The sequence below is a fragment of the Camponotus floridanus genome, unplaced genomic scaffold, assembly GCF_003227725.1.
Source record: "Camponotus floridanus strain SB8 unplaced genomic scaffold, Cflo_v7.5 scaffold12, whole genome shotgun sequence".
Taxonomy (NCBI): domain Eukaryota; kingdom Metazoa; phylum Arthropoda; class Insecta; order Hymenoptera; family Formicidae; genus Camponotus; species Camponotus floridanus.
In genome coordinates this window covers 2,777,800-2,805,338 of record NW_020229237.1, presented here as the reverse complement: position 1 = coordinate 2,805,338, position 27,539 = coordinate 2,777,800, and the positions used below count along the sequence as shown (strand labels likewise).

Here is a 27,539-nt window from a genome sequence, read left to right as displayed (position 1 = left end):
ATATGCACATGTACGTAAGCCCAAATACGTGTAAAATCTTATTCGACATCATCGATTCTACCCGCACCGTAGCATTTTTCTGTAATATTTTTATAACAATATTTGTCTGAAATTATTCCTCTAACACATAAACAAAAATTTCTGAGAATTTTTTATATCGACTAATACCAATCACTTTAAGACAGAGCAATAATTTTAATTCAGTTGCTTAAATGATTATAATTCAATAATTTATTGAAGAGAATAATTCGTTACATATTAACTCATTAATTTCTACTATTACCAATGCCAATTCCTATCAGTGATGATGGCCTTCATTTAAGAGTAAAATGCTCCTACAGTAAACTAAAAAATTTCCATTGTTCAAAAATCAAGTTTATAAAATGAAATTTATCTTTATAAAACTTGCAATTCACAATATCCACATCATTAACTGCCCTCAAATCCTATATCTCTCTCTCGCTCCCATAAATCGTAAAGTTTAATAAAATTATAATATATTATTCGATATTTTCTATATGAATCTCGTGTCCTTGCGATCTTTGCTTTTTCCAAATTGTTAAAAAGAAACATATTTGTGTTTCTTTAATGAGATGAATATATACACGTATAAAGCGTTCATTATTTTGCATTCAAATGATTCGCAAGATAATATACCCTATTATTACGATAAAAGGGAAATTATAAATGGACTGAAAATGCGAAAGAGAAAGGATTCAAGTACAAGTAATTACACATGTATTATCTTAATGAATTATTACGTTCTTTTTGCCACGTTAAGAGAAATCGATAAGCTCTTACAATTCACCGAATGACCAAAATTTACAAGGAATCGTTGATGATCTGCAACACTAGTACTTATATATGAATCGATGTAAGAATACAGATTTGATTCGCTAGTTTTTTATTTTATTTAAACTGATAAAAATCTCGTTTTGTAAGATAGTTGCAGAGGAAAGTGATATTACACTTCGAGAAGATGTCGCAAGATATTTCTTTTAATCACGAACAGAACTATATCACCTTGCAAATTAACTGCTGGAAAAATTGTGACTTTATCAATTGAAAGTTTTGGTACGGTAAGTAATACTATATGATTGATTCTAAAGTCCAGTTTATAAATTTAAAAATTTCATGGCATATTTTATTTGTTTTCATTATCTATATGATACTTTGATCAGAGTTATTTAAAAATTATTTAATAAAACTTTTTTAATAATGAAAACATATCTATATGTACATATAATTAATTTTATTTTTTAAAAGTTCTGAAAACATCAATGTCTTTATTCACGGTGTTGCGTTCTTTCCAATGATTATATCAATGATAATTAAAGTAGCTCATGCATTATTAATATCTTGTAATGTAGAAAAAATGGTATATATATATAAATCCTCTCTCTTGATATTTTTCTTAGATTTCAAGATTAATTGGACTAACGTTGACTCTCTTAATTCAAGTATTTATAAATTTTAAAATATATGTATATATGTTTCACTATATATACTCTATCTACATTATTATTTAATAACTTCATTTACATTCTGTACAACAATTGTAATCTCATTTTTTTCACATTCGTGTATGTGTATATCTTTGTTAATTATTTTGTTTATCATTATAGTTTAGTTTCCAAAGATGAGATGAACAAAATCAACCGGTACGTTTTTTAAAATTTTTGCTTAAAAAAATAAAGAGAAATTAAATTTTACATTTTTTACTTCAAATTTTAAAATTTTCTGAAATTTTCAGACTACACAATCATAATTTTGTAAGTCATTGCATTTCACGATACTGATTCCGATTTAATTGATGTAGCTTTTAATTGATTCAATGTATTTCGATGGTAGCTCACAATGTGTTACTTCGCTAAAGAGTAAGAGAGAGAAAGAGAGAGCGCCAAGTCATTCTGACCTCTACGCCAACGTACCGTTACGTATTACTCTCGATTAAACACTAAAGAATAGCTAAGTAATTCATTTCTCATAAATTTGACTAATTACTTTAAGACAGAGCAATAATTTGAGTTTTTTAATTCAGTTGCTTAAATAAATTCAATCATTTATTGAAGGAAATAATTTGTTATATATTACTCGTAAAAATTTCTAATTTTCATATCAATGCCATTCCTTCCAACGATGGTGCCATCATTTAGAAGTAAACGCTCCTGAAATATAGTAGAAAATTTCCGTTGTACTTCTTTCAAAAAACAAGTTTATAAAACCGAATTTATCTTTATAAAAATCCTTGTTCGCACTATTCACATCATTAACTGAACTCAAATCCAATATATATATATATATATATATATATATATATATATATATATATCTCGCTCCATAAATCGTAAAGTTTAATAAAATTATGACATTATTCGATTATTACATTATTCGATGTTCTATATTAATCTCGTGTGCTTGCGTTGGCGATCTTTGCTTTTTCTGAATTGTTGAAAAGAAACATACTTTTGTTTCTCTCAACATGAAACGAAACACACACAAAAGCGTTCATTATTTCGTGTTCAAAGAACGACCCGGAAGATAATATACCCTATTATTATGATAAAGAAGAAATGATGAAAGAAAATGTGAAAGAGAAAGGGTTCAAGTAATTGCACATGTATTATCTTATTGAATTATTACGTTGTCTTTACCGCGTTAAGAGAAATCGATAACTAAGCTCCTATAATTCACCGAATGATGAGCATACACAAGGAATCGCTGATAATCCGTAATACTATTTCACAAAATGTTTGACAAAAAAGACATTTGGAATAGTCGGTACTATATTATTCCTAAGGTATACATGACTATATCGGGAATATGGCCGTATGACAGGCTGCGCAACAGATGTATGTGCTTCGTGCCAATGTTTACGTTCTGCTTTAGTATTATGATACCTCAGGTATGTATGTTAAATCTTAAAAACTGCAAAAGAATGCCAAATTATTTATTTATTCAATTCATTGAATCATTTTCTTTCCTTTGTCGATAAAAATCTCAATATGTTCAATAATATTATAAATTTAATATAGTTAATGTACGTATTAACTGCAACGGATCTTAATGACATTTTCGAGAGTGTGCCAGCCGTACTGATTAGTATAATATTCAGCTGTAAGATAGCGGGCATGATGTTGAGCAGCAAACATGTAAGCAATCATTATATACAATGTAATCCTTTGCACAAAAATTATTGATGCGATGGAAATTGTGAATGCACAATTTATAGATCAAATCTTGCCTTAAAATGATAAAAGATGATTGGCTATCATTAAATACAGATGTGGAAAGGGCTATTCTTGCTCGCCACTGCGAATATGGACGATCTCTAACAACATTTTACGTAGGTAAGTTATAGAAAGTGAAAATGTATAGCAAACTGTGCATGTTTGAACATATGTAAGAGCGAGCATATGCATTTTGTATTACATCATATGTAATTGTTCGAATTTTTTTAAATTTATTTTAAGCTTTAAAATTTGGCAAAAAATACAAAAAAAAAAATAATTTTTGCTTAATTTTTAAAATAGACATTTTTTATTTTTTAAATCATAAATAATGAGCATCAATGAAAATCTACTCATATATAACACATATATTTTTTTTAGTTTTTATGCATATGACAGCATTCTTTTATTTGCTCAAACCAATCGTTCTGACGTTATTAGAGGACAATACCGCGAATGCAACAAAATCGTCCATATCGGGATTATCAAAACTGCCATTTCAAGTCGAGTATGGCGAGAAATTAGATCAATATTTTTATCCTATAACGATTCATTGTTATCTAGGCGTGTTCGCTCACGTATTTAGTACGCTCGCAGTTGACACTTTATATTATACTTTAGTCCAGCATGTCTGCGGAATGTTTTCAATTGTTGGGTAAGAATATTAGGATCACAAAGAGGATTCAGTGAAATGACGATTAAAAATTAAAATATAAGACTAACATTTTTGCACTAATATTTTTGTCTTCAGATATATGTTAGAGGATATCGAAAAAAATAGTGACGCTAATTTTCATATGAAACTAGACAAAATGGAAGATGTTAATTACCATAAAGCATTTAACTGTTTGCGTAGGCATCTCCACGCAATACAGTACGTATTAAAAAATATCTGTTCTATTTTAGATTTTCTTTATATTTTAGAAGAAATATTTGTACTACAAATAATGACTGTTTTATCGATATTTTTATATTGCCTGCAACTATGTTCAGATTCGCGATTTTGCAGATTCGCGGAATTAATCGAATCTACATTTACAAATATCTTCCTGGTTAGCATTAGTTTAAATATGATTTGTGGCAGTATATGTGGTATACAAGTATGTACTAATTTCTTTTTGTAATTATACTTTACAATAAATATATGTCTTGTAAGCACAAATTTTGCAATTTTATAATGTCCTCAATTACAATCAATGTTCGATAAAGATAATATTTATATTTTATACATAATTTCCGAAGTATGATATGTACTTGTAAAAACAGCAAATAATTTGAAAATTAGAAACAATTCGAAAATATCTCGAAAGCAATTAAATTTCTATTACAGGTAGTAATGAATTTAAGCAATGCGAGAGATATTGCAGCACCTCTTGCAATCTACATTGCCCAACTCACTCATCTTTTTCTACAATTTTGGCAAGCTCAATTTTTGTTAGACTATAGTATTGTTCCATACGAATCGATGTAAGAATACAGATTTGATTCGCTAGTTTTTTATTTTATTTAAACAGATAAAAATCTCGTTTTGTATTATAGTTGCAAAGGAAAGTGGTATTACACTTCGGGAAGATGTCGCAAGATATTTCTTTTAATTATGAACAGAACTCTATCACCTTGCAAATTAACTGCTGGAAAAATTGTGACTTTATCAATTGAAAGTTTTGGTACGGTAAGTAAGTAATACTATATGATTGATTCTCTAAATCCAGTTTATAAATTTAAAAATTTTATGGAATATTTTATTTATTTTCATTATTTATACGATATAATTAGAATGAATTAAAAATTATTTAATAATGAAAAGATATATATATAAATTTTTTATTTTTTAAAGGTTCTAAAAACATCGATGTCTTATTTCACGATGTTACGTTCTTTCCAATAATAATACCACCAAAGTAGCTCTGGTATTATTAATATCTTGTTAGTATAGTAAAAAATGGTATACATATATATATGAAAATATATCAACTCTCTTTCTTGATATTTTTTTTAAATTTCAAAATTAATTAGACTAACTTTGACTTTTTTTTATCTAAGTATTTATAAATTGAAAATACATGTTTTATCCATTACATACTATCTACATTATTATCTATCTCGTTAGATTCTGTAATCTCATGTTTTTATATTGTGTGTATTTGTTAATTATTTCATTTCTTTTTTAATAAGTTATTCAAAGAAAAATTCATGATTCATTTCTACAGATGAAATGAACAAAATCAACCGATGCTTTCGCTAAATTTCGTGCTTAAAAAGAAATTAAATTTTATATTTTTTATGAATTAAATTTTATAACATTTTTAAAATTTTTAAAGTACACAATCAGAATTTTGTAAATCATTGCATTTCACGATATTGATTCTGATATAATAGACGTATCTTTTATAATAACTGACTCAATGTATCTCGATGGTAGCTGAAAATGTGCTACTTTGCCAGAGAGTAAGAGAGAGAAAGAGAGAGCGCCAAGTCATTCTGACCTCTACGCTAACGTACCGTTACGTATTACTCTCGATTAAACACTAAAGAAAAGCTAAGTAATTCATTTCTCATAAATTTGACTAATTACTTTAAGACAGAGCAATAATTTGAGTTTTTTCAGTTGCTTAAATAAATTCAATCATTTATTGAAGGAAATAATTTGTTATATATTACTCCAATTAATTTCTAATTTTCATACCAATGCCATTCCTTCCAACGATGGTGCCATCATTTAGGAGTGAACGCTACTGGAATATACTAGAAAATTTCCGTTGTACTTCTGTCAAAAAACAAGTTTATAAAACCGAATTTATCTTTATAAAATTCCTTGTTCGCACTATTCACATCATTAACTGAACTCAAATCCAATATATATATATATATATATATATACATATATATATATATATATCTCGCTCCATAAATCGTAAAGTTTAATAAAATTATGATACATTATTCGATATTCTATATTAATCTCGTGTGCTTGCGTTGGCGATCTTTGCTTCTTCTGAATTGTTGAAAAGAAACATACTTCTGTTTCTCTCAACATGAAACGAAACACACACAAAAGCGTTCATTATTTCGTGTTCAAAGAACGACCCGGAAGATAATATACCCTATTATTATGATAAAGGAGAAATGATGAAAGAAAATGTGAAAGAGAAAGGGTTCAAGTAATTGCACATGTATTATCTTATTGAATTATTACGTTGTCTTTATCGTGTTAAGAGAAATCGATAACTAAACTCCTATAATTCACCGAATGATGAGCATACACAAGGAATCGCTGATAATTCGTAATACTATTTCATAAAATGTTTGACAAAAAAGACATTTGGAATAGTCGGTACTATATTATTCCTAAGTTGTACATGACTATATCGGGAATATGGCCATATGACGGGCTGCGCCACAGATGTATGTGCTTCGTGCCAATGTTTACGTTCTGCTTTAGTATTATGATACCTCAGGTATGTATGTTTAATATTAAAAACTGCAAAAGAATGCCAAATTATTTATTTGTTCAATTCATTGAATCATTTTCTTTCCTTTGTCGATAAACCTCAATATGTTCGATAATATTATAAATTTAATATAGTTAATGTACGTATTAACTGCAACGGATCTCAATGACATTTTCGAGAGTGTGCCAGCTGTACTGATTAGCATAACATTCAGCTGTAAGATAGCGGGCATGATGTTGAGCAGCAAACATGTAAGCAATCATTATATACTAATACAATGTAATCCTTTGTACAAAAATTATTGATGCGATGGAAATTGTGCACGCACAATTTATATAGATCAAATCTTGCCTTAAAATGATAAAAGATGATTGGCTATCATTAAATACAGATGTGGAAAGAACTATTCTTGCTCGCCACTGCGAATATGGACGATCTCTAACAACATTTTACGTAGGTACGTTATAGAAATTGAAAATGTATAGCAAACTGTGCATGTTTGAACATATGTAAGAGCGAGCATATGCATTTTGTATTACATCATATATAATTGTTCGAATTTTTTAAAATTTATTTTAAGCTTTAAAATTTGGCAAAAAATACACAAAAAAAAAAATTTTGCTTAATTTTTAAAATAGACATTTTTTATTTTTTAAATCATAAATAATAAGCATCAATGAAAATCTACTCGTATATAACACATATTTTTTTTTAGTTTTTATGCATATGACAGCATTCTTTTATTTGCTCAAACCAATCGTTCTGACGTTATTAGAGGACAATACCACGAACGCAACAAACTCGACCATATCGGGATTATCAAAATTACCATTTCAAGTCGAGTATGGCGAGAAATTAGATCAATATTTTTATCCTATAACGATTCATTGTTATCTAGGCGTGTTCGCTCACGTATTTAGTACGCTCGCAGTTGACACCTTATATTATACTTTAATCCAGCATGTCTGCGGAATGTTTTCAATTGTTGGGTAAGAATATTAGGATCACAAGGATGATTTAATGAAATGACGATTAAAAATTAAAATATAAGACTAACATTTTTGCATTAATATTTTTGTCTTCAGATATATGTTAGAGGATATCGGAAAAAATAGTGACGCTAATTTTCATATGGAACTAGACAAAATGGAAGATGTTAATTATCATAAAGCGTTTAACTGTTTGCGTAGGCATCTTCACGCAATACAGTACGTATTAAAAAATATGTGTTCTATTTTAGATTTTCTTTATACTTTTAAATTTGTACTACAAATAATGGCTTTATCGATATTTTCATATTGCCTGCAACTACGTTCAAATTCGCGACTTTGCAGATTCGCGGAATTAATCGAATCTACGTTTACAAATATCTTCCTGGTTAGCATTAGTTTAAATATGATTTGTGGCAGTATATGTGGTATACAAGTATGTACTAATTTCTTTTTATAATTATACTTTACAATAAATATATGGCTTGTAAGCAAATATTTTGCAATTTTATAATGTCCTCAATTACAATCAATGTTCGATAAAGATAATATTTTATACATAATTTCCGAAGTATATGATATATACTTGTAAAAACAGCAAATAATTTGAAAATTAGAAACAATTCGAAAATATCTCGAAAGCAATTAAATTTCTATTACAGGTAGTAATGAATTTAAGCAATGCGAGAGATATTGCAGCACCTCTTGCAATCTACATTGCCCAACTCACTCATCTTTTTCTACAATTTTGGCAAGCTCAATTTTTGTTAGATTATAGTATTGTTCCATATGAATCGATGTAAGAATACAGATTTAATTCGCTAGTTTTTTATTTTATTTAAACTGATAAGAATCTCGTTTTGTATTATAGTTGTAGAGGAAAGTGGTATTATACTTCGGGAAGATGTCGCAAGATATTTCTTTTAATCATGAACAGAACTATTTCACCTTGCAAATTAACTGCTGGAAAAATTGTGACTTTATCAATTGAAAGTTTTGGTACGGTAAGTAATACTATATGATTGATTCTCTAAGTCCAGTTTATAAATTTAAAAATTTTATGACATATTTTATTTATTTTCACGATATGATTAGAGTTAATTAAAAATTATTTAATAATGAAAAGATATATATAAGTTTTTTATTTTTTAAAGGTTCTAAAAACATCGATGTCTTATTTCACGATGTTACGTTCTTTCCAATAATAATACCACCAAAGTAGCTCATGCGTTATTAATATCTTGTTAGTATAGTAAAAATGGTATAGTATAGTAAAAAATGGTATACATATATATATATATATATATATATATATATATATATATATGAAAATATATCAACTCATTTTCTTGATTTATTCTTTATTTTTCTTAAATTTCAAAATTAATTAGACTAACTTTGACTCTCTTAATCCAAGTATTTATAAATTGAAAATACATGTTTTATCCATTACATACTATCTACATTATTATCTACTTCGTTAAATCCTATAATCTCATGTTTTTATATCGTGTGTGTGTTTGTTAATTATTTGATTTCTTTTTTTAATTAATTATTCAAAGAAAAACTCATAATGATTCATTTCTATAGATGAAATGAACAAAATCAACCGATGTTTTCGCTAAATTTCGTGCTTAAAGAGAAATTAAATTTTATATTTTTTATGAATTAAATTTTATAACATTTTTTATGTTTTTGAAATACACAATCACAATTTTGTAAGTCATTGCATTTACGATATTGATCCCGATATAATAGACGTATCTTTTATAACTGACTCAATGTATCTCGATGGTAGCTGAGAATGTGCTACTTTGCCAGAGAATAAGAGAGAGAACGAGAGAGCGCCAAGTCATTCTGACCTCTTCGTCAACGTACCGTTACGTATTACTCTCGATTAAACACTAGATTAAAGAATAGCTCAGTAATCGTTTAATCCCTTCTCTCCGCGTAATGAATCACTCGAGAAATCATATCCGAAGAGACGAAAATATCGAACGCGACGCATAAGAGACGTCGACGACTCTCGATCGCAAACCTGGGCTTTCTGGCCCAGGAGAAGAGAGAACATTTCAAAGAGAGGCCCCATTCTCATCGCGTCTATGCCGCGAGCTATAAGAGCGGCTGCTGAAATCAGACACCTTCGGCGCGGATCAAGGTGCACTCACACGCTCATTCGATCCTCGAAAAAGACCGTTAGCCGCCGACTAAAATCAAGCTGGTATGCCATTATCCCACATTGCATAGTATAATCGCAACGTGAATATTTATTTGAGAGAGAAAGAGAGAAATAATGCTGCAGTTCATGAGAGAGTAAAACGCGAAATAATTTTGCTTTAAATAAATCCTTTAGCAGCGCGTAAAGACCTCGTTCGCAAAATATGAAATCAATTTATATACTAAGCATTATGGTTGTTACACGGAAAAAATATTACGTAAGTATAATAAAAATTATATACAATATATTTTTTTAAATTGTGGAATATACTAATATAAGAGAAAATTATATGTAGGATATTTTTTTTAATCCAATATTATTGTATGTATGTATATATTTTACAAATGCGCATTGTTATTATTCAAATATTTTAATGCACAAAAAATACATAATCGTTAATTAATAATGAAACAAATACATAATTTAGAATTTTTTATAGTATAATAAATATCTCAATGTTATTGTTTCCTTTATAATAAATATTGTAAAAGGGAATTATTTTTCATGAAATTTGTATTGTAAAATTTTCTCCGTGTATATTATAATTCTTTAAAGCTTTATCGTTAAAAATCAGATTATGCGTGGAAAGTGTTGAGCTATATGATTTACTTCGCTACTCAGTCATTGACTCAGATTACTTTGTTCATTGATTTGGATTCAGCGGCAACCAGACACTACACTATTAATCGATCTCATTTAATCAAATTACTTGATGCATTTTATTCAAAATTAAATGCAATTTGAACATCCTTCATCGTCATTTATAGTTATCATTAATTTCGCGTCCCGGGGGATGGAAAACTAAAGATACCTGCAGAAAAATCAAGTCCAATTGTCCTAATGAGTCTAATTGTCCCCTCTTGTAATTACTTTCGTTCCTCTTAATAAATAAAAAAAAACACGCGATGGAACCAATGGGAAGTAAATTCGTTTTCGCACGAATCTAGCGATGATCTTTTTTCGCACAACGAATCTCAATGTCTATCAAGAGATACACGATCATGTCAAATCATGCGTAGCAAACAAGCAGATAAACCGCATATCTGCATACATTACATTTAGCTTTAGAATATGTCGAATCTCATTAATACTCGGACTAATAGTGTTCTTAAAATAGATGTAATCGATATAATCTGAGAGAAAGAGAAAATTTTTTGTGTATTTAACGAAAATTATTTTATAATGTTCTTCTACTTACATGTTTTACATATACGATGATAGACGGAGTGATTTTGAGCCTCTCTTTCCTGCTCGAGTCTCGCCGCACGAATGACAACAAGGTTATCGTATGTAAACGTTAGCGCGCATACGTCATAGTACGGCAAAAACAATCAAAAAAGTCGAAATATAAACTTACAGATTTTACATTTCTTTATTACTTTAATTACAAATGAATAAACCATTGGTTTAAAATATATCATTCAGAATGATTGAAGAATTATATTGTTATTGCATTCAAAATTTATATTTGTTGAGAAAGATGAATATATATGACAAATCGTGTAATCTTAAGTGTTAATGTAATAATAATAATAATATAAAAAAAATAATAATAATATAAAAAAGTATAATGATCAAATTTAATATAGTAATAATGTAAAAATAATAATAAAATTAATAATAATTATTTTAATACGATGTTTTCGAGCGATTATTCCTACAAATATATTTGAAATTGAATATATAATATTTAATATTTACTTTAAAGAATTCCAGAAAATATTTTGAAAATATTTTTTGAAAATACGTTTATTCAATAGGACGTGAAATATTTCACATAACAATGAATTATATGACGTACAATATTTGGCCTTGATGTATAGCGCGCTATTGTTTACATTCCGCTATTATTGTCATTCACGTGGTGAGGATCAAATGAATAGACACGAGTGTCGTATTATTTCTCGAACTACGATCGCGACAAGTAATAGAAACAAACGCAATACTATCATTTCTTATTATTATCTCTTATTATTATAATTAAAGTTTATGCGATTAATTAGTTCGTGCACCGAGCGATTCATACAAGAATTTTTTATCGGAACAGTGTGAACTGAAAATTTTTCGTCAATTTAAGTAGAGTTTTTTTTCATCATTTTGTAATGGAGTAATACATCAATCATTGGATAAATCAAATAATTTAATTAATTGGAAATTGTGATGTAATAACTACTATTTATTAGTGATACATTTATTTTGCAGGACTTAAATGTTTGAAATGTAATATTGATTGTGTATTCTCAAATCAATCTTAATTAATTTTATTATGTCGCATATCACAAATATCATTTCCGGTTATTAATAAATCATATACAACAAATCGATACAAAATAAAGTAGTGCTTTAATCTATTGTTTAATAAATACAATATCTATCAATAATTATCATATTATATTTGAGATATATAAAGTGATATAAATTATAAAATAAAAATAATGCCACGCGATTAATAATATTCTGATAATTAGTATGCGAACAGTCGTACATATTAATCATGTTTTTACGAGTGAATGTGTTTCTGCAAGTGTCATAAAGGAGAAATTATAGATGAACAAAAGAGAAGACTTGGCTCGAATGACAGATCAACTATGAGGTGAGTAAAATTTATTTATTACTTATGTATGAAATTATTTATTTCCGCGGTAGTGATTAAATTGTCATTGTAAAATATGCACATGATATAATAATCTAGATTTTAATTTGAGATATTTAATTATGTTAAAATATTTATATCTGTGATGATATTAATATTTTTATATATCAAAATATTTCAATGTTGCTTATCAAGTTAAAAATAATTTTGGTAACATATAGTATAATATATATTTTCGTAGCCCAATCTTTATAAAAACCAAAGGAAGTATTTATATATTTACAAGATTGAGAGTAAAAATAAATAATTGTTAAAATTTTTTCAAAATAAAAGTGAGATGAAAATGTTTAATATTGCTATAGTTTTATTTTTTATTATTATGACATATGTGTAAGATATTTTTTGTTTCAAAAATCTAATGAAAAAATTAATATGCTATTATTCCAATATAAATCTATTTTTAGCAAATATATGGTAAAAAGAGATACGGCATAGTTTACTTTGCTAAAAATAAAAGTCGACGATATTGATACGGAGGTGAACGGATGCGGTTAATTGGCAATTTTCATATTACTCGAGCATAATCGTAAATCTGTCTACCTATTAATACCATTTAGCGAGATACATGACGATATCGAGCCTGCTCGTGACTTCACGATCGTCGATTTCTTTATCTTGTTCGCGCTTTACAAGTCTTTCATGGCGGATCGAACGACCTCGTTCGGGATAATGCGCGGCAACTAAAAGTCATATCTGCGACCGATCGATCATAGATAACCGATAATAATCCTACGGCGGACCTGAGATGAGGCTCGTGAAAATTCCGAAGTAGCGACGACGGCCGATTAACTTTACGGTCTTTTGATAGATGTTAAAAACACTATTATTATACACCTCACGTGGGCTTATTAAACTGCTCGTTGCACTTTTATTACGATTTTTGCAACGCTGCTATCACGTTCAAGATAAACGCTCAAATCGGTTTTATGCTCAATAAAAGATTATATATATATATATATATATATATATATATATATATATATATATATATATAATTATATATATATATATATATAGCCATGCGGCGCAGAATTAAAATCATTTTGTGACTAGAACGTTATAATAAAATTGACGAAATAGTTTTTTCAATTCCAATTTTGCTATTTTTCAGAAGAGAAACAAATTATCCTAGATAATCATAATAATTCCTTGGGAAATTACACATACACATACATATATGTATATAATTAATATGTATATGTATATAATTAAATATTTTTTTAAAGAAAGAATTATACATATAATTCAGAGAATCATTTACGGGATTTTGAAAAATAATTTAGAAAAGGAAATGTATGGTTAATCTATGTAGAATGTAAATTAAAACGCAATCAATATCATGCAATTAATAACAAATAAAATATATAAATTTAGTAAGTTTAATGCAAATTAAAAAAACTAATTGATTGAAATATGTATATATTTCTGTATATATCTTAATATTCTCTCGAATGGGAATAATCACTACTGCACAACTCTAAGAAGATAAGGATCTTTCAGTTAATTTAACTCAAGGACCGGTTGTAATAACGTCGCTCAGGGCTAAGTTTAGTTAAGCAAATTTGTTTTCCGCATCTACACATCATAAATAAGACTATAGTTACATGAAAAGAGATAACGAATCGCTGAACTAGATCCACTTAAATCGATAATATGGAGAACTACTCCATCCTCTGCTATCCTTATACAGATCTTATGCAAACCGTACAACACCGGCATTTAAGAAGCCCCCTCGGCAGCCCGGGTTGTCCCATCGACATCGACGGGCTGACTCTATGACTAACAAGTTTGCACTTTAGCGCATAACGGGGCATTCTGTCGTGTACCATAGATCATGGTCCATGACCCGCGGATTGCGTGGGCCGACCACCATAATCATTCTTCGCCTCGATACAGCGACGGCAATATGGTACCACGAGCATTAAGTTTCTTCTTCTTCGCCGCCTTTCATTCCCGCTCCCGCTCAATCTCAATCGCGCTATATCCCGCATCGAACTCACTCTTCTCGCAGCCAATTTCGTCGCCTCGATCGGAAGATAATCACGACGCGCGAATAACTCCTTCGGAGAGTTGTTTCGAATTAAATCGACGAATTACGCATAGCAATATGATTTAATAGAAAATTATTTGTCCATTATATATAAATAATATATTAATTGCTAATCTGAAATACATTGAATCAATTAGTAAAAAGCATTAATACACATTATTTTCATAAATTTGCAAATGGCTTCAAATATATTTTTTTCTAAAATATTTATATTATATAAAATATTTTTGAAAAAGTTATTTTTCATTATTACGTAATTTTAATATAAATTTATTAAAATAATGTCCTCAAAAATATTAAAATATTTATTAAAATAATTTAGTAAAATAATTTTTATCGTGAAGAATTTGACAGACGTTTGCGGATCACGCGGTATGCAATTTCAACTTTCATTTTACAAGAAAACGCAAATCCGAGCGAAATAGTGTATAATTCTGCACACGATATATTCGCGAGCGGCGCAGGTTGTATCATAAGCCCATGAAGATTAATTTAGCCGCAGCTATAAATATCCGTCGGATAGATAATAAATCGTCCCGCAAAATACGCAGCGCGGATAAATAGATACCTTCGGGCTAACGAAATTCCTTCGCTTTTTCATCGTCGATCGCGCGACTACAAATAATTAATCGGCTCGGCGCGACATCGATCGGGACACGATCGCACATCGTATATTCAGATCTCCGGATCGCCCGTAATAGAAACGTAATCCTCTCTCCCGATGTTGGATTTTATCTAGATTGCAGAATCTAAATGACTCAATCGCCGACGACTATGTATCAACGCGGGACGCGCATCGAAAATGATTAAAGCCAATACGTCTCGCTGTCGTAATCGATGTCATTAGCGTAATTATCATTATTTATCGGCGGGCAATAATATCGTCTAAAGTCGCTTGAACCGCAAAAATCACTCCTCAAACCGACGCAGTCGGTGCATTTTACTTCGGAAATCAATTATAGTAATAATACGGCGCGTGAAATGACACGGGACGATGGGTAGTCTAGCTCTGATTAAGCACCGTCGAGGGAAAATACACGGTGACATAAATTACAGACTGCAATCGTGTGACAAGATATAAGTGTCAAGGTCATTTTTCACATCTTCTTTCTTCTTATACTGTATAATATGCAGGATAAGATTCATCGTTCATGTTGCCAGTACTATATCATATATGTATTTACTCTTCATTTATAATCGAAAAATACAGAAAAATCAAATTCGTACATTTTTTTACGAGACCATTGAGAGAGCAAAAAGTCCCTCTGATTTAAAATTTATTTTTTCCCGATATTTTTTTATTTACATTTCTTTTTTTTGTTAATTAGTTTTAAATTGTCTCAAAGATTTTTTGGACATTGTTTATATTGAATGAAAAATCCTTGTCCTTTTTTATTCTCAAACTTTGCATCTCATAAAAACTTTTTGGTCGAAGAATCTTTATTTTAAACGACTAATTCTTTCCAAAATTTTCAAATATTAAACTTACAGTCTGTTTTACGTCAAATCTTCAATGATTCTGTCTACCTCTTATATCAATGCTGCTATTTCACACCTCTAGACTAACAGATTCCTTCGATCCAAGTTAAGTCGCCACGAAGAAATTCTGTCTGACGAACGTATCCGCGCGTATCATATAATCTCATCGTCCTTGCCAGCAATGCAAATATAAATGGCGGCATAACGAGCCATTAGCCCGGCAGTGTCGATGACAGTGGTCGATAGGTCGACTACTATACCCGCTATCTCATCGCAAACCGAATGCGTCGCGAATGACACTAAAATGTATGTTTCCTAACACCTTAACACTCCGAACATCGTTTAATCATCGATTACCATGGATTCTCGCGTAAATCCATGCGAAACGTGAGAAAATAAAAATTTGCAAAAATATATAAGCCAATACATTAGCCAAACGAAATGCGATAATCGAGTATTAAGGATAATTGATAAAATTTCTGTTTCATACAACAGTTGCAAGACAATTATTTCTTTACGCATCCTGTGGCAGAATAAACACTTTTGTTTCAAAAAACATATAAATAAATTATAAATTCTATCCATTAAAATTTTATCTAAGATATAAATTTAATATTAAAATTTTTAGATCCACCTCACTTTACAAAAAGATTCCAAAGTTGTTATTAAAGTTGTAACGCAAACTGTCTATTCATCGGAAATCTCTCATCAGGTAAATTTGAGTTTATACGCGAGAAGATGATCTGTGAAAGAACGACGATCTATCGATCAATCGAACGACGTAAAAGCAACGAGATTTCATTATCGCGTAATTCGTCAAATCCGGTCGGCGGGCCGGAAATCTGATCGTTTGCAACGATCGGGAGGAATCCAGATGGTCGCGATCCGTTCGCGTTGTGTAGCCTACGCCGCGGAGGAGATGGCCGGGCCGGGTAGTCGGGTTCTGGTCCGCGGAGGCTGCGGTATCCGACGAGGAGAGTGCCCTTGAAGCGGGCGGGGTCGTCACTCGCAAGGGCCGCGGGTAAACGACCATCGGAAACCCATGTGTGTTACCAGCCGAGAGAGCCTCATAGCGTAGCTTTACTTACTCGCACTACTTAAGTTTCTGGCTGTGTATGCGCGTCTCGCTTCTCTTTCTTTATCTCTCTCTCTTTCTTTCTCTTTCTATTCTTGCTATCCTGCCGTCTCCCTCCCTTCTCGCAGAAACATCACACTATGGTCCATGAGAGAATCTACCTTGCCCATCTAACCACCGGTGGAAGCGCCGCCTGCGACCACTTTTCTCTCTCGTCTTACGAGTGTTATGAAACGATTCCTGCCTTCTTCCTTCACATTGTCAATTTATAGGTTTAATTACCACCTCTTGGCGCGACGCGACCCTCACGATCTTTCCCGATCCTCATCTGGTGGAAAAAATTCAAGCGCCATCTCATACGGCAACACGTTGAGACCGATTTAATCTGTCGGACTACCATATTAATCGACGAAAAACGATTTGTCTTGCAACTCGAAATTATTGATCATCACCAACAAGCGCGCACGTTCTCAGTATAGATTCTCCAGGACATTCAATTCTTTCAAGTGCTCAATCATGGGCATGTATTTTTTACTCATAATATGCAAATATATCATCATAATAGTCAGAGGAAGAAATAATCAGAATTTTAATGTATAAAATTGTAAAATATTAGGAGAAAAAGTGGGAGAGTTATATCACTTAATTAATGCATATTATTTATAATGCCTAATATAAATAATCACTAAGCTCTTATTCTAATTTACTTGTTGAATTTTTTTAATATCTTGCTAATTTAAACAATTATTTAAATTAGCGTAATAAGTACGAATACAGAGAAATTTTTTCAACTTTACATGTACTTTTTTTGAGAGTTTTTTTAGTAATATTATTTATTAATCTCACGGATAATATGTCTTATTAGTAATATTTATCTATATATAATTACAATAATCAAAATTAATTTACAATCAATTTATATAGTCAAAGTTCACAGAAACCTGTGATAGTTTATATCTTTTAATTTTATTTAAATGTTAGATTAATATAAAAGAATCCTTTTTTATTCTTTTAAGTTTTTTTTAAAATAAAATTGTAAATCGAAAATTTTTTAAATTACGTTATAAAAATTATATTGTTTCTATGTATATATATTTTTATTACAAGATATTTCAGTCTAAGTAATTTTTTAATCCTTTTTAAAATATATAGTTAAGTAAAAAATTAATTATTGGAATTTATATGTAAATATAACTTAGGTTCAAATATCTTATTAATATATGTAAATTATTTCAAGATATATATATAAATAATTTTTAGAGACATTTAGAGATGTGTATGTTTCAAAATAAATAAATAAATATATATATAAAACTTTAATTTTTAAATCAAATGGAAAAACTCTCAAAAAAGTTATATATGCTAAAAAGGGTTAAAAAAGGGCTAATTGACGACGAGAAGCACGATACTACGACGGAAAGAAAATAGTCCGCGATGGACCGTATGGTACAAGGGCAACCTTGAATATAACTCTGTAGGGTCGGAGGACGAACCCTAGTGCTTCTGCAACCAGTAATGAGCCAAATCCATTACAGCAACAGCAGTCGCGACGCAACGAGTCAGCAACACCGTAAGCCAACCATACTAGTCCGACTGTGCACTGCACGGTCTCCCATCTCTCTTCCCCTTCCCCACCTATCCGCGATCTATACATGTGCCTATGCCACGCACGTACCTTGTCGTTAACAAGCACCTCTAACCAATGGCACTGGTTCGGTAATTCCAATTATAGACCGCGAGTACATTCTATGTAACGTTCTAATAGTATACAGAGCTACCCAACGTGCTCCTGTATTTTAAGAGCTCGGTCTATTTTAGAGGATCAAAAAATCGATGTTTTTTTTTACATTTCCTAAAAATATGATGTCTTAAGAACATGTCCTTTAAATTTTATTAAAAATTTCGCTAAATTGACGAAATTATAAGATTTGAAATAGGATAGCGCGTGTGAGTCTTTAAATAAACCTGCAAAACTTAAATTTTAAGCGCACTTTCTCTCAAAACGCTATTTTTAAAGATACTATGACGGATATCTTGAAAATTAGTGAATAAAATTATTTCAACATTTTTTAAATAAAAGAGAATATTTTTTGAAATTACTAATTAAAATTGAAAAATTTATATTTAATTAATATTAATATTAATTTAAATTTAATATTAATATTTAAAAAATTAATATTTAATAGTTGTCATCTTGAAAAAACGAAAACAATTTTAATAAAATTGACAAATATTTAATTTTAAAATATAATACTACTTTATTTTTTTCAATTTTTCCTAATGAAATTAAGTTCAGTACCTCAAAATCTTATGGAATATATAATAAAACTAAAATAAAACTTTTGAAATGTAAAACCAGAGTAAAACTTTTGAAACGTAAAACTTTTTACATTTCAAACAATTATATGGAGTAGTTCACGCTGTTAAACCATACATTTTTTTAAAATGAGTTTATGCTAAACTCATTTTGAATAAAAAAAAAGCTAAATATCAAAAAATACTGACATACAATATATTCCAAAATGAATGAAAACGTCAAAATAAATCAATTTCTATAATATTCTTCAGAAAGAAACTCTTAAAAATCATCAAATTTTTATACTGCTAATGAAGGAGGTTCTTAATATTGTTTGTCTTACCTCCTCTCATCGACGCTCGTCTCAGTCCACATTGTTTTTTTCACATGACGCGCCGAAAACAATTATTTAACTGGTAAAATTTAACTTCGTACGAATGAAAAATTTGAGGAATAAAAACCTTTTTTTCTCTCTCTCTCTCTCTCTCTTTCACGGTCCAAATTTGTCCGGTGAATTATCGCCGAAGGGGTGCGCGCGTACGTACGGTAGTCGCGAAGTACGTATCTCACAAGGTCACAACACGCACGGGACAGCATCCCCGCTGCCGCTTCCATCGTCGTCACGTTGCGGTCGAGACGGTGGTGGTCGGGTGGCGCCATGCAATTGTCAATTAACATTTTTACCGCCGTGCGTAAGAAAACACGAAGCTGTACATACCACGAACCCGCGTCCGCTCGGCGTCGAGGATGCGATGAAGTTAGGCACATTTATACATGAGATATATACATACAGGGGGCGTACGCATCGTATATGGCTATTCATGTGTCGTGACGATACGACATTTTTTTCGACAGATTGCCCCAATCCAGATAAATTTGCATGACTTCATAATAAGTATGTGTAGAAAAACGAATCAGTCAAGGCTAATATAAAAGATGCCATATTTCTTCATCTTAGATATTCCGAGCCATTTTTATTTGTACATTACGCAACTATGTATAAATTTGTTTGAAAATGCAATTAGTGTAAAAATATAATTTGAAATTTTTTAAATAGTACAATCATGGATGCATAAATATCTAGATAGGTTTCGAGTACGCTTCAAACATGGCTAAATTCACATATGTTAAGGCTAGTGTACATACATATACATGCATGTCCACATTAATTCGACCAGATTCTGAGGCATCGCGAAAGTATAGAAATGTAAAAAAGAAAGAGTACCGGATACAATGAGCAAATAAATTCATTTTAAACGACAAACGCGATTTTTTATTCGCAGCATTTATTTATAACATTTTTTTCAAATATTACTCTCTTATAAAATTCACGAAAATCTTCTCTAATAAAGCTAATAATTCCAAATAAATTAATAAATCAATTTTGATTTTCAGAATATAAATATCCTCACAACAGAGCTTGCTTTTTGAAAAATAATATTTTATGAGAACTGATAGTTATCGCTTAAAAATTCAAGGCTTTTTTCGAAAATAAAAATAAAGACAAAAAACAAAGTTTAAATCAGACCCAAATATTAAATAGAATAACAAAATCTTTTTATAAATCAAAATACAGAGAGACATATAATATTATATATATAATTAAAAATAATTAAAAATAATAAAGAAAAATATTATATAAACATATATGTATATATATATATATATATATATATATATATATATATAAACATATATGTATATATATATATATATATATATATATATATAATATTTAAATAAAATTGCACTTCCTTTCTAGATATTTAAGAAAAAAACCACATATTTTTTCGCTCGTAAAAATCCGAATATGTTTTGTCTTTGTTGTATGACATACATATTCCGAATTTTTCCTTTTTATATTGCTAATTGAATCGCCGAGAGAGATTCTCTAGTGCAATATTTTTGGATTGATCAGTCTGGATTAAATGCCATAACACTTTAATATCCCATTTATTGGCGATATTTAGATTTTATAAACTTGTAGGGATGCAGCATCGCGAATTTTTAAGCGATAATCACTTTTGCTTGGTCGCGATATCAGTTGCTAATTATTCCGATTATTTTTTGTAAAGGGTAATATTTACTTATTTATGCATCTTTGCAATAAAGATATATTCCGTTAATAAACAGAATACACTAATGACAAATTTTCAACTTTCCATAAAAGCATCTTGCAATTTGCGCTAAGATTAGACATCACGTATACTTCGCTTACTTTAACGTAATTGCTTCTGTTAATTAGAATTTCATTAAGATAATACAGATAATCTTTGTCAATTTCTTAAAGCTATAAGCGAAGCTAAGATGAGGAAAGTAAATATCTACTACAGTGTATATTCCTTAATAAATCGTTATGTTGTATATTAAAAATACTTGCATGTTTTTTATATAAAATAAATTAATTTAATAGTAGTTACAATATTATATTCTGTTCTTTAGCTGTTTTTACAAATTTAATATGTACTTTAATAAATAAAGAAAAAAAGAAATGTACAAAGCAGTGATAAAATATTACTGTAATACATCATGAGCTTTAAAGAACAAAAATTTAAAAGAGAAAGAAAATAAATTTATTAATTTCTCTTCCTTCTTTTAATTATATTAAAAATATATTATTACAAAATTACAAAATCGAAAAAATTTCGCTGACTTTATCCATGTTTAGTAAATGCAAGTAAAATATACAAAATAATGATTTATGCTATTCATGGAACACATTTAGTAGACGCGAAAAATGATTCTATAGTTTTCGTAATGAGAATAAACGCATTTATCAGAAGCGAATATCAGACTGGACAATCAGTAAATCAATATCAAACTACTTCTCTAGTATTTATAAACAAATTTTTAATGATGAAAAAAAGATCTATAATTGTTAATTATAGATGAGCTTTTTCGTTTTTAATTTTATAGAAAGAAATATAAAGAGAATCAATTATGGTAAATACTCACCCTATCTTGGTGATGAGTTTTCCGTGAACATGAAGGTATGAAGTGACGAATCGTTTGTTCACCTAAAAAAAAGAAGATTAAGTCACATTAGTATTGGAGTATAAAATAGAATAAAAGTAATTTTCATAAATATATATAATATTTTAATGATAATATTATCAAAAGCATGTTTACAATATATCAACAATATTTTATCATATTAATAATATATATATAGTTATGAATCATATAAGAAAATGTACAAATTTATATATAACGCACGTTTTAAAAATTTTACGAAAATTTTGCAGATATTGAACGTGTGTGTGTGTGTGTAGCATTTATCACTTGATTATAAAAGAAGTATTCTATAGAAAACTTCTTTCTATAGAAAACTGTAGCTGCTTTTGAAAACTGTTAGATTAGAACCGTGTTAGACAAGAAATGAGCAACACAAACCTCGACACTTGTTAATTGCGATAACTCCTCCAAATCGCTTGTATGGGACAATCTCGTCTCGTTGGCAGTGGACGTGCTGGTTGTACGTCGCACTCGTCTACCATCACCCGGATGAATCCACGTCTCTCTCCTCAATCCACCGCCAATAATATTCGCGCCTTCTTTTTCCTTCATCCTTGCCCGCTCCTTTGATTCTCTCTCTTCCTTCCGCTTACGTTCAATAGACTCGTACTAAGAATATTTCATTTACTAAGACAATATCTTTATCGCATGATGCATTTAAAACGAATACAGTGCATAATATTTGGCCTTTACAATTATTAACATATATCACATTTGCCGTCATATTTATGCATGTTTCCGTCATGTATTATATATACAAGTGTAAAATATATGAGCGAAATACTACCAAAGTGTCCCGCAACCAAATTTTCATATTCCTACAAATAATTTGAGTATTTTAATTCGTTTTTAATTATACCAAAATATTCGATGCAGTAAATTATGGGATTGTGAGAAAGAGAAAGAGAATATTGATCATTTTCTATCAATTTCTATTAAAATGTTCAATACATTGAAAAGTATTATCATTGAAATAGAAAGATGGTAGCAGGATTGTCTTTGTATAGATAGCTAGTCATACAAATAGCGCCAATTGGATAATATTTGTACTCCTCATTTGTACAAGTTCCCGCATCTATGAGAAGTGCATGCTAACGAAATGTGCAGAGCTGTTGCAAAGATAAAAAGTCTCTAATTTAGATTTACAGCGCAAAGCATTTCCGGAAACTTAAGAACATGTTTTACAAACAGGCAATCTAAAAAATGCTGCAGGCATATCGTTAACAGATATTGTGTTCTTGTACAGGTTTCTTTGAAAGTACAAATAAATTTTCCCTTTTTTGTTAACTTATTTTATGTTTCTTTCTGTATAATGTCCTTAATTTTTTTAAAGCTAAAATTCGTGTGAACGATTACTACAGCTACGTAAAAATAGCTATAATGTGTATATAGTTATAATGGCAGACATTTGCATGAATAATATTTACTATTTTAATAAATTAATAGTTGTATGTGAAATGCATTAATTCGCCACATTTACAAAAAAAAAAAAGAGTTAATAAAATATAAAGTTTTTAAGAGTGCACAGGTGAATTGAAATATCAAGGCTCCAAAGCACACAAAATAAAAAATCTAAAAACGATTAGCAATAAAATAATAAACAAATAATAAAGCCTTGACCAAATAAATATATGACAAATGAATATCTAAAAGGTTCACACGAAGTGTATCAAAATTTACTTACATAATGTAGATACTGGCGGCAGAAGAAAATCAAAATATTAACGTTAGTATAAATACAAACGTTTTAAAGATACATTTCATAATTTTTCTTACCTTTTTCCTGTTTTCGTCAAAGAGCGCTATCAAGCTCTCTCTGGCAGAATGAAAAGGATTCGACGCCATAAGAGATCGCATGTAGTAATACACAGCATCCAATTTCCGTCTCTGAAAACGCGATAAAACATTGAAAAATTATATATTGAATTATATCCATCATGATAAATATTAATACATACTGCGTAATGTGCTAATAAGGCAAGCTGATTGTAAGGTCTGCCATTTTTAGGATTGATTTGCTGCGCTTTTAGATACCATCTAAGTAAAAAAAGATTTTTTGTTTAAATTTAAAAATATTTCAAGCTTTTAAAATTATATCATTATCACGAGATTATTTTAAACACTTACTGTCTAGATTTCCCATAATTGCTTGTTTCGTTTGCTTGTTCTTTGTATCTCGCCAAATCTCCCAAGAATAAAAATATCTTTTGGGCGCTGACTAAGGCTAGTCCTAAGAGTCCGAGACCCTTGGGTAAACTCGACGATGCAAGAAACGTGTCCAATTTAAACTCGTATGTAGTCTCGAGAGCAGTTAGTAAACTTTCCAGATAAGTAGTACCCTCATCAATAATATTTAACATTATCTGTTTGTAACGTTCTCGTCCTTCCACGTTCTCTTTGGGTGCTTTTCGAAGCATCTCGATCAAATTATAAAACAATATTTTCCAAAAATGTTGTTCAACGTTTTCTGCCTGACAGAATTTGATATCGGTTTCGAGCAAAATCTTCAAACTCTGTTGAAGAAAATGTCGTATGTACGCAACTCTATCCAAACGCGACGTAAAGCCACCTGAACTTATTATCCATTGTAATTCTAGATCGGCACGTTCTATATCCAAGAGAAGGCAGTGATTTTTCGCTGAATGAAAACTGAAAAATGTTAATATGTTAACATAAGGACATATGATAATCTAAAATCATATATATATATATATATATATATATATATATATATATATATATATGGATATTAAATAATTTACGTACCTGGCTGAAAATGGTTCGTACCACGAAGGTCTCATATTTCCGATTTGATCATTCATGTATGGTGATGGCATACCATCCAATTGAGTGCTTTGAAAAGAATAATGAGATGGTGTGACACCTACATTAGATTGAAATACTGGAACACTCGAAATTTGCATGTCATTATCCCTTAAAAAGAAAATAAATCATCGTTTAATTTCTGTAACTAATGGATTACAAGAAAAATAGAGAAAAACCAGTTTTACCTTTGTACAGCTGCTCTATTTCCAGGTGAAGTAATAACAATAGGTTTATGCGGATTATTCGGATCGAATAAAGTTCTTTGTTGTTGCTGCTGCTGTTGCCCAGTACCTTGTTGAGAAGATGCAGTCGTCTGATTGGGAGACGACTGATTAACATCGTTAGGCAAAATTAAGACACCCGGTTGAGCATTGTTGTGTCCTGTCGGAGACGAATGATGTGCTGTCGAGTTAGAATTCACACTCGGAAGAGGAATAGTATGAGAAGAAACTTTAGGAGTTTGTCTGCCCTCATCAGATTCGCAAGTCGATATCTTTCTGCCTGTTCTCCAATCCTCATCCAAATATCTATCAGTTCTAAAATAAAATATTCGTTACATAATCTAAGATAACACTGAAATAGTACTGACACGCATAAGTTTTCAAGAAAAAATAAATACCTGCGTCTATGAAGATCATCAAAGCTTCTGTAACTGTTACCATAATTTCTGTCTTTACTCGATTCTCGACTACGCTGAATAATACTACGCCTTCTGTGATCGTATCGCCTATTACTGTTATTATTATTATTGTTATTCTTTTGATTGATATTGTAATTATCATTCTCTCTGTTCTGTTGATTCTTCTGACGTTCGCGGCTGTTGCCTCGCCCTTTATCTCTGCTACTACCACTTGAACAATTTAAAATAATCTCATAAAAAATCTTTCAACATTCGTATTTATACAATAGAATTCGAATGATTTTGGCAATATGGGGCAGGATAGACAAAAATTTCTGGAAAAAGATTATTCGATGCCTTCACTACAGGCGAGATTCTAATTTAATCGCAAATATATGTGTTTACAAGTATTTTACAAAGTTAAATACGGCTGCGCATGTCACGTGATCTTTTATGATATATGTAGAAGTAATTTTGTAGAAAAAAATCATACGAGGGATAAGTTTATTCGGATTTTATATTTTGAAACTTATCTTTAAGCGATAAAAAGGGTAAATAGATAAAAAAGATATGATAAAAGCATGCTTACCGGTCAGTATCACGATGTTTATCGCGTTTTTTTTTTTTACGTCGCTTGTAACTCTCGCCTACGGCCTGACTTCGTGGCATACTTACGCTCTCGCGTATACTTAAGACAGACGAACTACGACTCAAATATTCCTGTTCCAACTTTTCATTCAATTCAACTTCTTCGCTCCAGTCCTAATTGAAATAAATTGAAATAAATTAGTTTTATATTAATTTTTATTATCCAAAGAATACTTGAAGAATTGAATTTATTAATTTATGTACTTACAAATGTTTCAGATGCAGTAATAGATGATGGATTAAATGATTCGCTTTTCATGGAGCTAAGATTCGTGTTTTGTTGATTGCTCTGTTTGTCCAAGCTCGAATTATGCTCATGCGTGTTACTGGTTGTTCTTTGCCTAAAAATCAATCCAATTATTAAATGCATAAAAAATACAAAGCAAAAAAAGAAACCTTTGCTTAAATATTTAATTACATGTTGTTAGTGCGATTGTTGATTGGTGATGTTGCACCTCTGCGATGATTTTCAGGTGATTTATAACCCCTATTTGAATTGGATTGCGAAGTTGCCGGCGATGCAGATGATGGTGGTGGCATCATTGCACTGTCAGCGCGGCTTAAGCTCTCCATACTGGTATACATAGTGCTGTTACTACCACGGCGATCGTAAGACCTAACATGAATTTTGTGATTTAATGTTTTAATGTAATTTTTATCGATTTATATAAAATTTCAAATAAAAAATCAGATATAAGTATAAATAAACATTTTTGTACCGATTCATGTATTCCTGACTAGGAGTATGGGATCTGGAACTCGGCGCCGAATATTGTTCAGGAGTGACAGGTCTGAAGATGCTACTTGCTGTACCTTCCAATTCCTCTGGTCTAAGTCTACCTCTTCCTCTGCTTCTCACTGGTACAGTATTAGCCCAATTAGATTGTGGTGGTAATGGTGGCCCAGATGGTGGCAAGTTTTGCATCGTTTGCGAATGTTGCATTGTTGATGGATAATTATAACTGGATGAAGCCTGCTAACAATTCATG

General features: G+C 30.2%; 3 protein-coding genes across 7 annotated transcripts in view; 2 read left to right on the top strand and 1 right to left on the bottom strand.

Annotated features, from left to right (window-relative positions):
- The window catches only part of LOC105259080 (telomerase-binding protein EST1A), a 93,441-nt gene that overhangs the window by 63,451 nt on the left and 2,451 nt on the right, over positions 1 to 27,539 (bottom strand). For 2 of the 5 annotated variants that reach the window (XM_011270810.2, XM_011270811.3), the window contains exons 5-17: positions 27,270 to 27,526; positions 26,969 to 27,166; positions 26,759 to 26,891; positions 26,492 to 26,664; positions 25,903 to 26,133; positions 25,469 to 25,819; positions 25,224 to 25,391; positions 24,585 to 25,106; positions 24,416 to 24,494; positions 24,234 to 24,344; positions 24,142 to 24,153; positions 22,836 to 23,066; positions 22,398 to 22,459 (exon numbers count right to left, since the gene is read on the bottom strand). In XM_011270810.2, the coding sequence (XP_011269112.1) occupies positions 22,398 to 22,459; positions 22,836 to 23,066; positions 24,142 to 24,153; positions 24,234 to 24,344; positions 24,416 to 24,494; positions 24,585 to 25,106; positions 25,224 to 25,391; positions 25,469 to 25,819; positions 25,903 to 26,133; positions 26,492 to 26,664; positions 26,759 to 26,891; positions 26,969 to 27,166; positions 27,270 to 27,526 (2,528 nt within the window). The remainder of the gene's footprint in view (positions 1 to 22,397; positions 22,460 to 22,835; positions 23,067 to 24,141; positions 24,154 to 24,233; positions 24,345 to 24,415; positions 24,495 to 24,584; positions 25,107 to 25,223; positions 25,392 to 25,468; positions 25,820 to 25,902; positions 26,134 to 26,491; positions 26,665 to 26,758; positions 26,892 to 26,968; positions 27,167 to 27,269; positions 27,527 to 27,539) is intronic. The other 3 variants (XM_011270812.2, XM_011270814.2, XM_011270813.2) reach the window with 2 other exon arrangements.
- Positions 2,734 to 5,124, top strand: LOC105259078 (odorant receptor 13a-like). The gene is made up of 9 exons (XM_020029927.2): positions 2,734 to 2,905; positions 3,036 to 3,152; positions 3,233 to 3,350; positions 3,612 to 3,885; positions 3,982 to 4,104; positions 4,240 to 4,330; positions 4,561 to 4,697; positions 4,770 to 4,902; positions 5,068 to 5,124. Exons 1-9 carry the CDS (start codon positions 2,750 to 2,752, stop codon positions 5,116 to 5,118), a joined length of 1,200 nt encoding a protein of 399 aa, XP_019885486.2. The 5' UTR covers positions 2,734 to 2,749; the 3' UTR covers positions 5,119 to 5,124.
- Positions 6,507 to 8,882, top strand: LOC105259079 (odorant receptor 13a-like). The gene is made up of 9 exons (XM_020029926.2): positions 6,507 to 6,688; positions 6,817 to 6,933; positions 7,022 to 7,139; positions 7,398 to 7,671; positions 7,768 to 7,890; positions 8,017 to 8,107; positions 8,334 to 8,470; positions 8,543 to 8,675; positions 8,826 to 8,882. The coding sequence occupies exons 1-9, from the start codon at positions 6,533 to 6,535 to the stop codon at positions 8,874 to 8,876; spliced, it is 1,200 nt and encodes a 399-aa protein (XP_019885485.2). The 5' UTR covers positions 6,507 to 6,532; the 3' UTR covers positions 8,877 to 8,882.

Coding starts and splice junctions, on each gene's coding strand:
- LOC105259078 (XM_020029927.2), top strand. CDS start 2,750: ATGTTTGACAAAAAAGACATTTGGAATAGTCGGTACTATATTATTCCT. Junction 3,886..3,981: donor GGAATGTTTTCAATTGTTGG/GTAAGAATATTA, acceptor TTTTGTCTTCAG/ATATATGTTAGAGGATATCG. Junction 4,105..4,239: donor AGGCATCTCCACGCAATACA/GTACGTATTAAA, acceptor GCGATTTTGCAG/ATTCGCGGAATTAATCGAAT.
- LOC105259079 (XM_020029926.2), top strand. CDS start 6,533: ATGTTTGACAAAAAAGACATTTGGAATAGTCGGTACTATATTATTCCT. Junction 6,689..6,816: donor TTAGTATTATGATACCTCAG/GTATGTATGTTT, acceptor AATTTAATATAG/TTAATGTACGTATTAACTGC. Junction 7,140..7,397: donor TCTAACAACATTTTACGTAG/GTACGTTATAGA, acceptor ATTTTTTTTTAG/TTTTTATGCATATGACAGCA.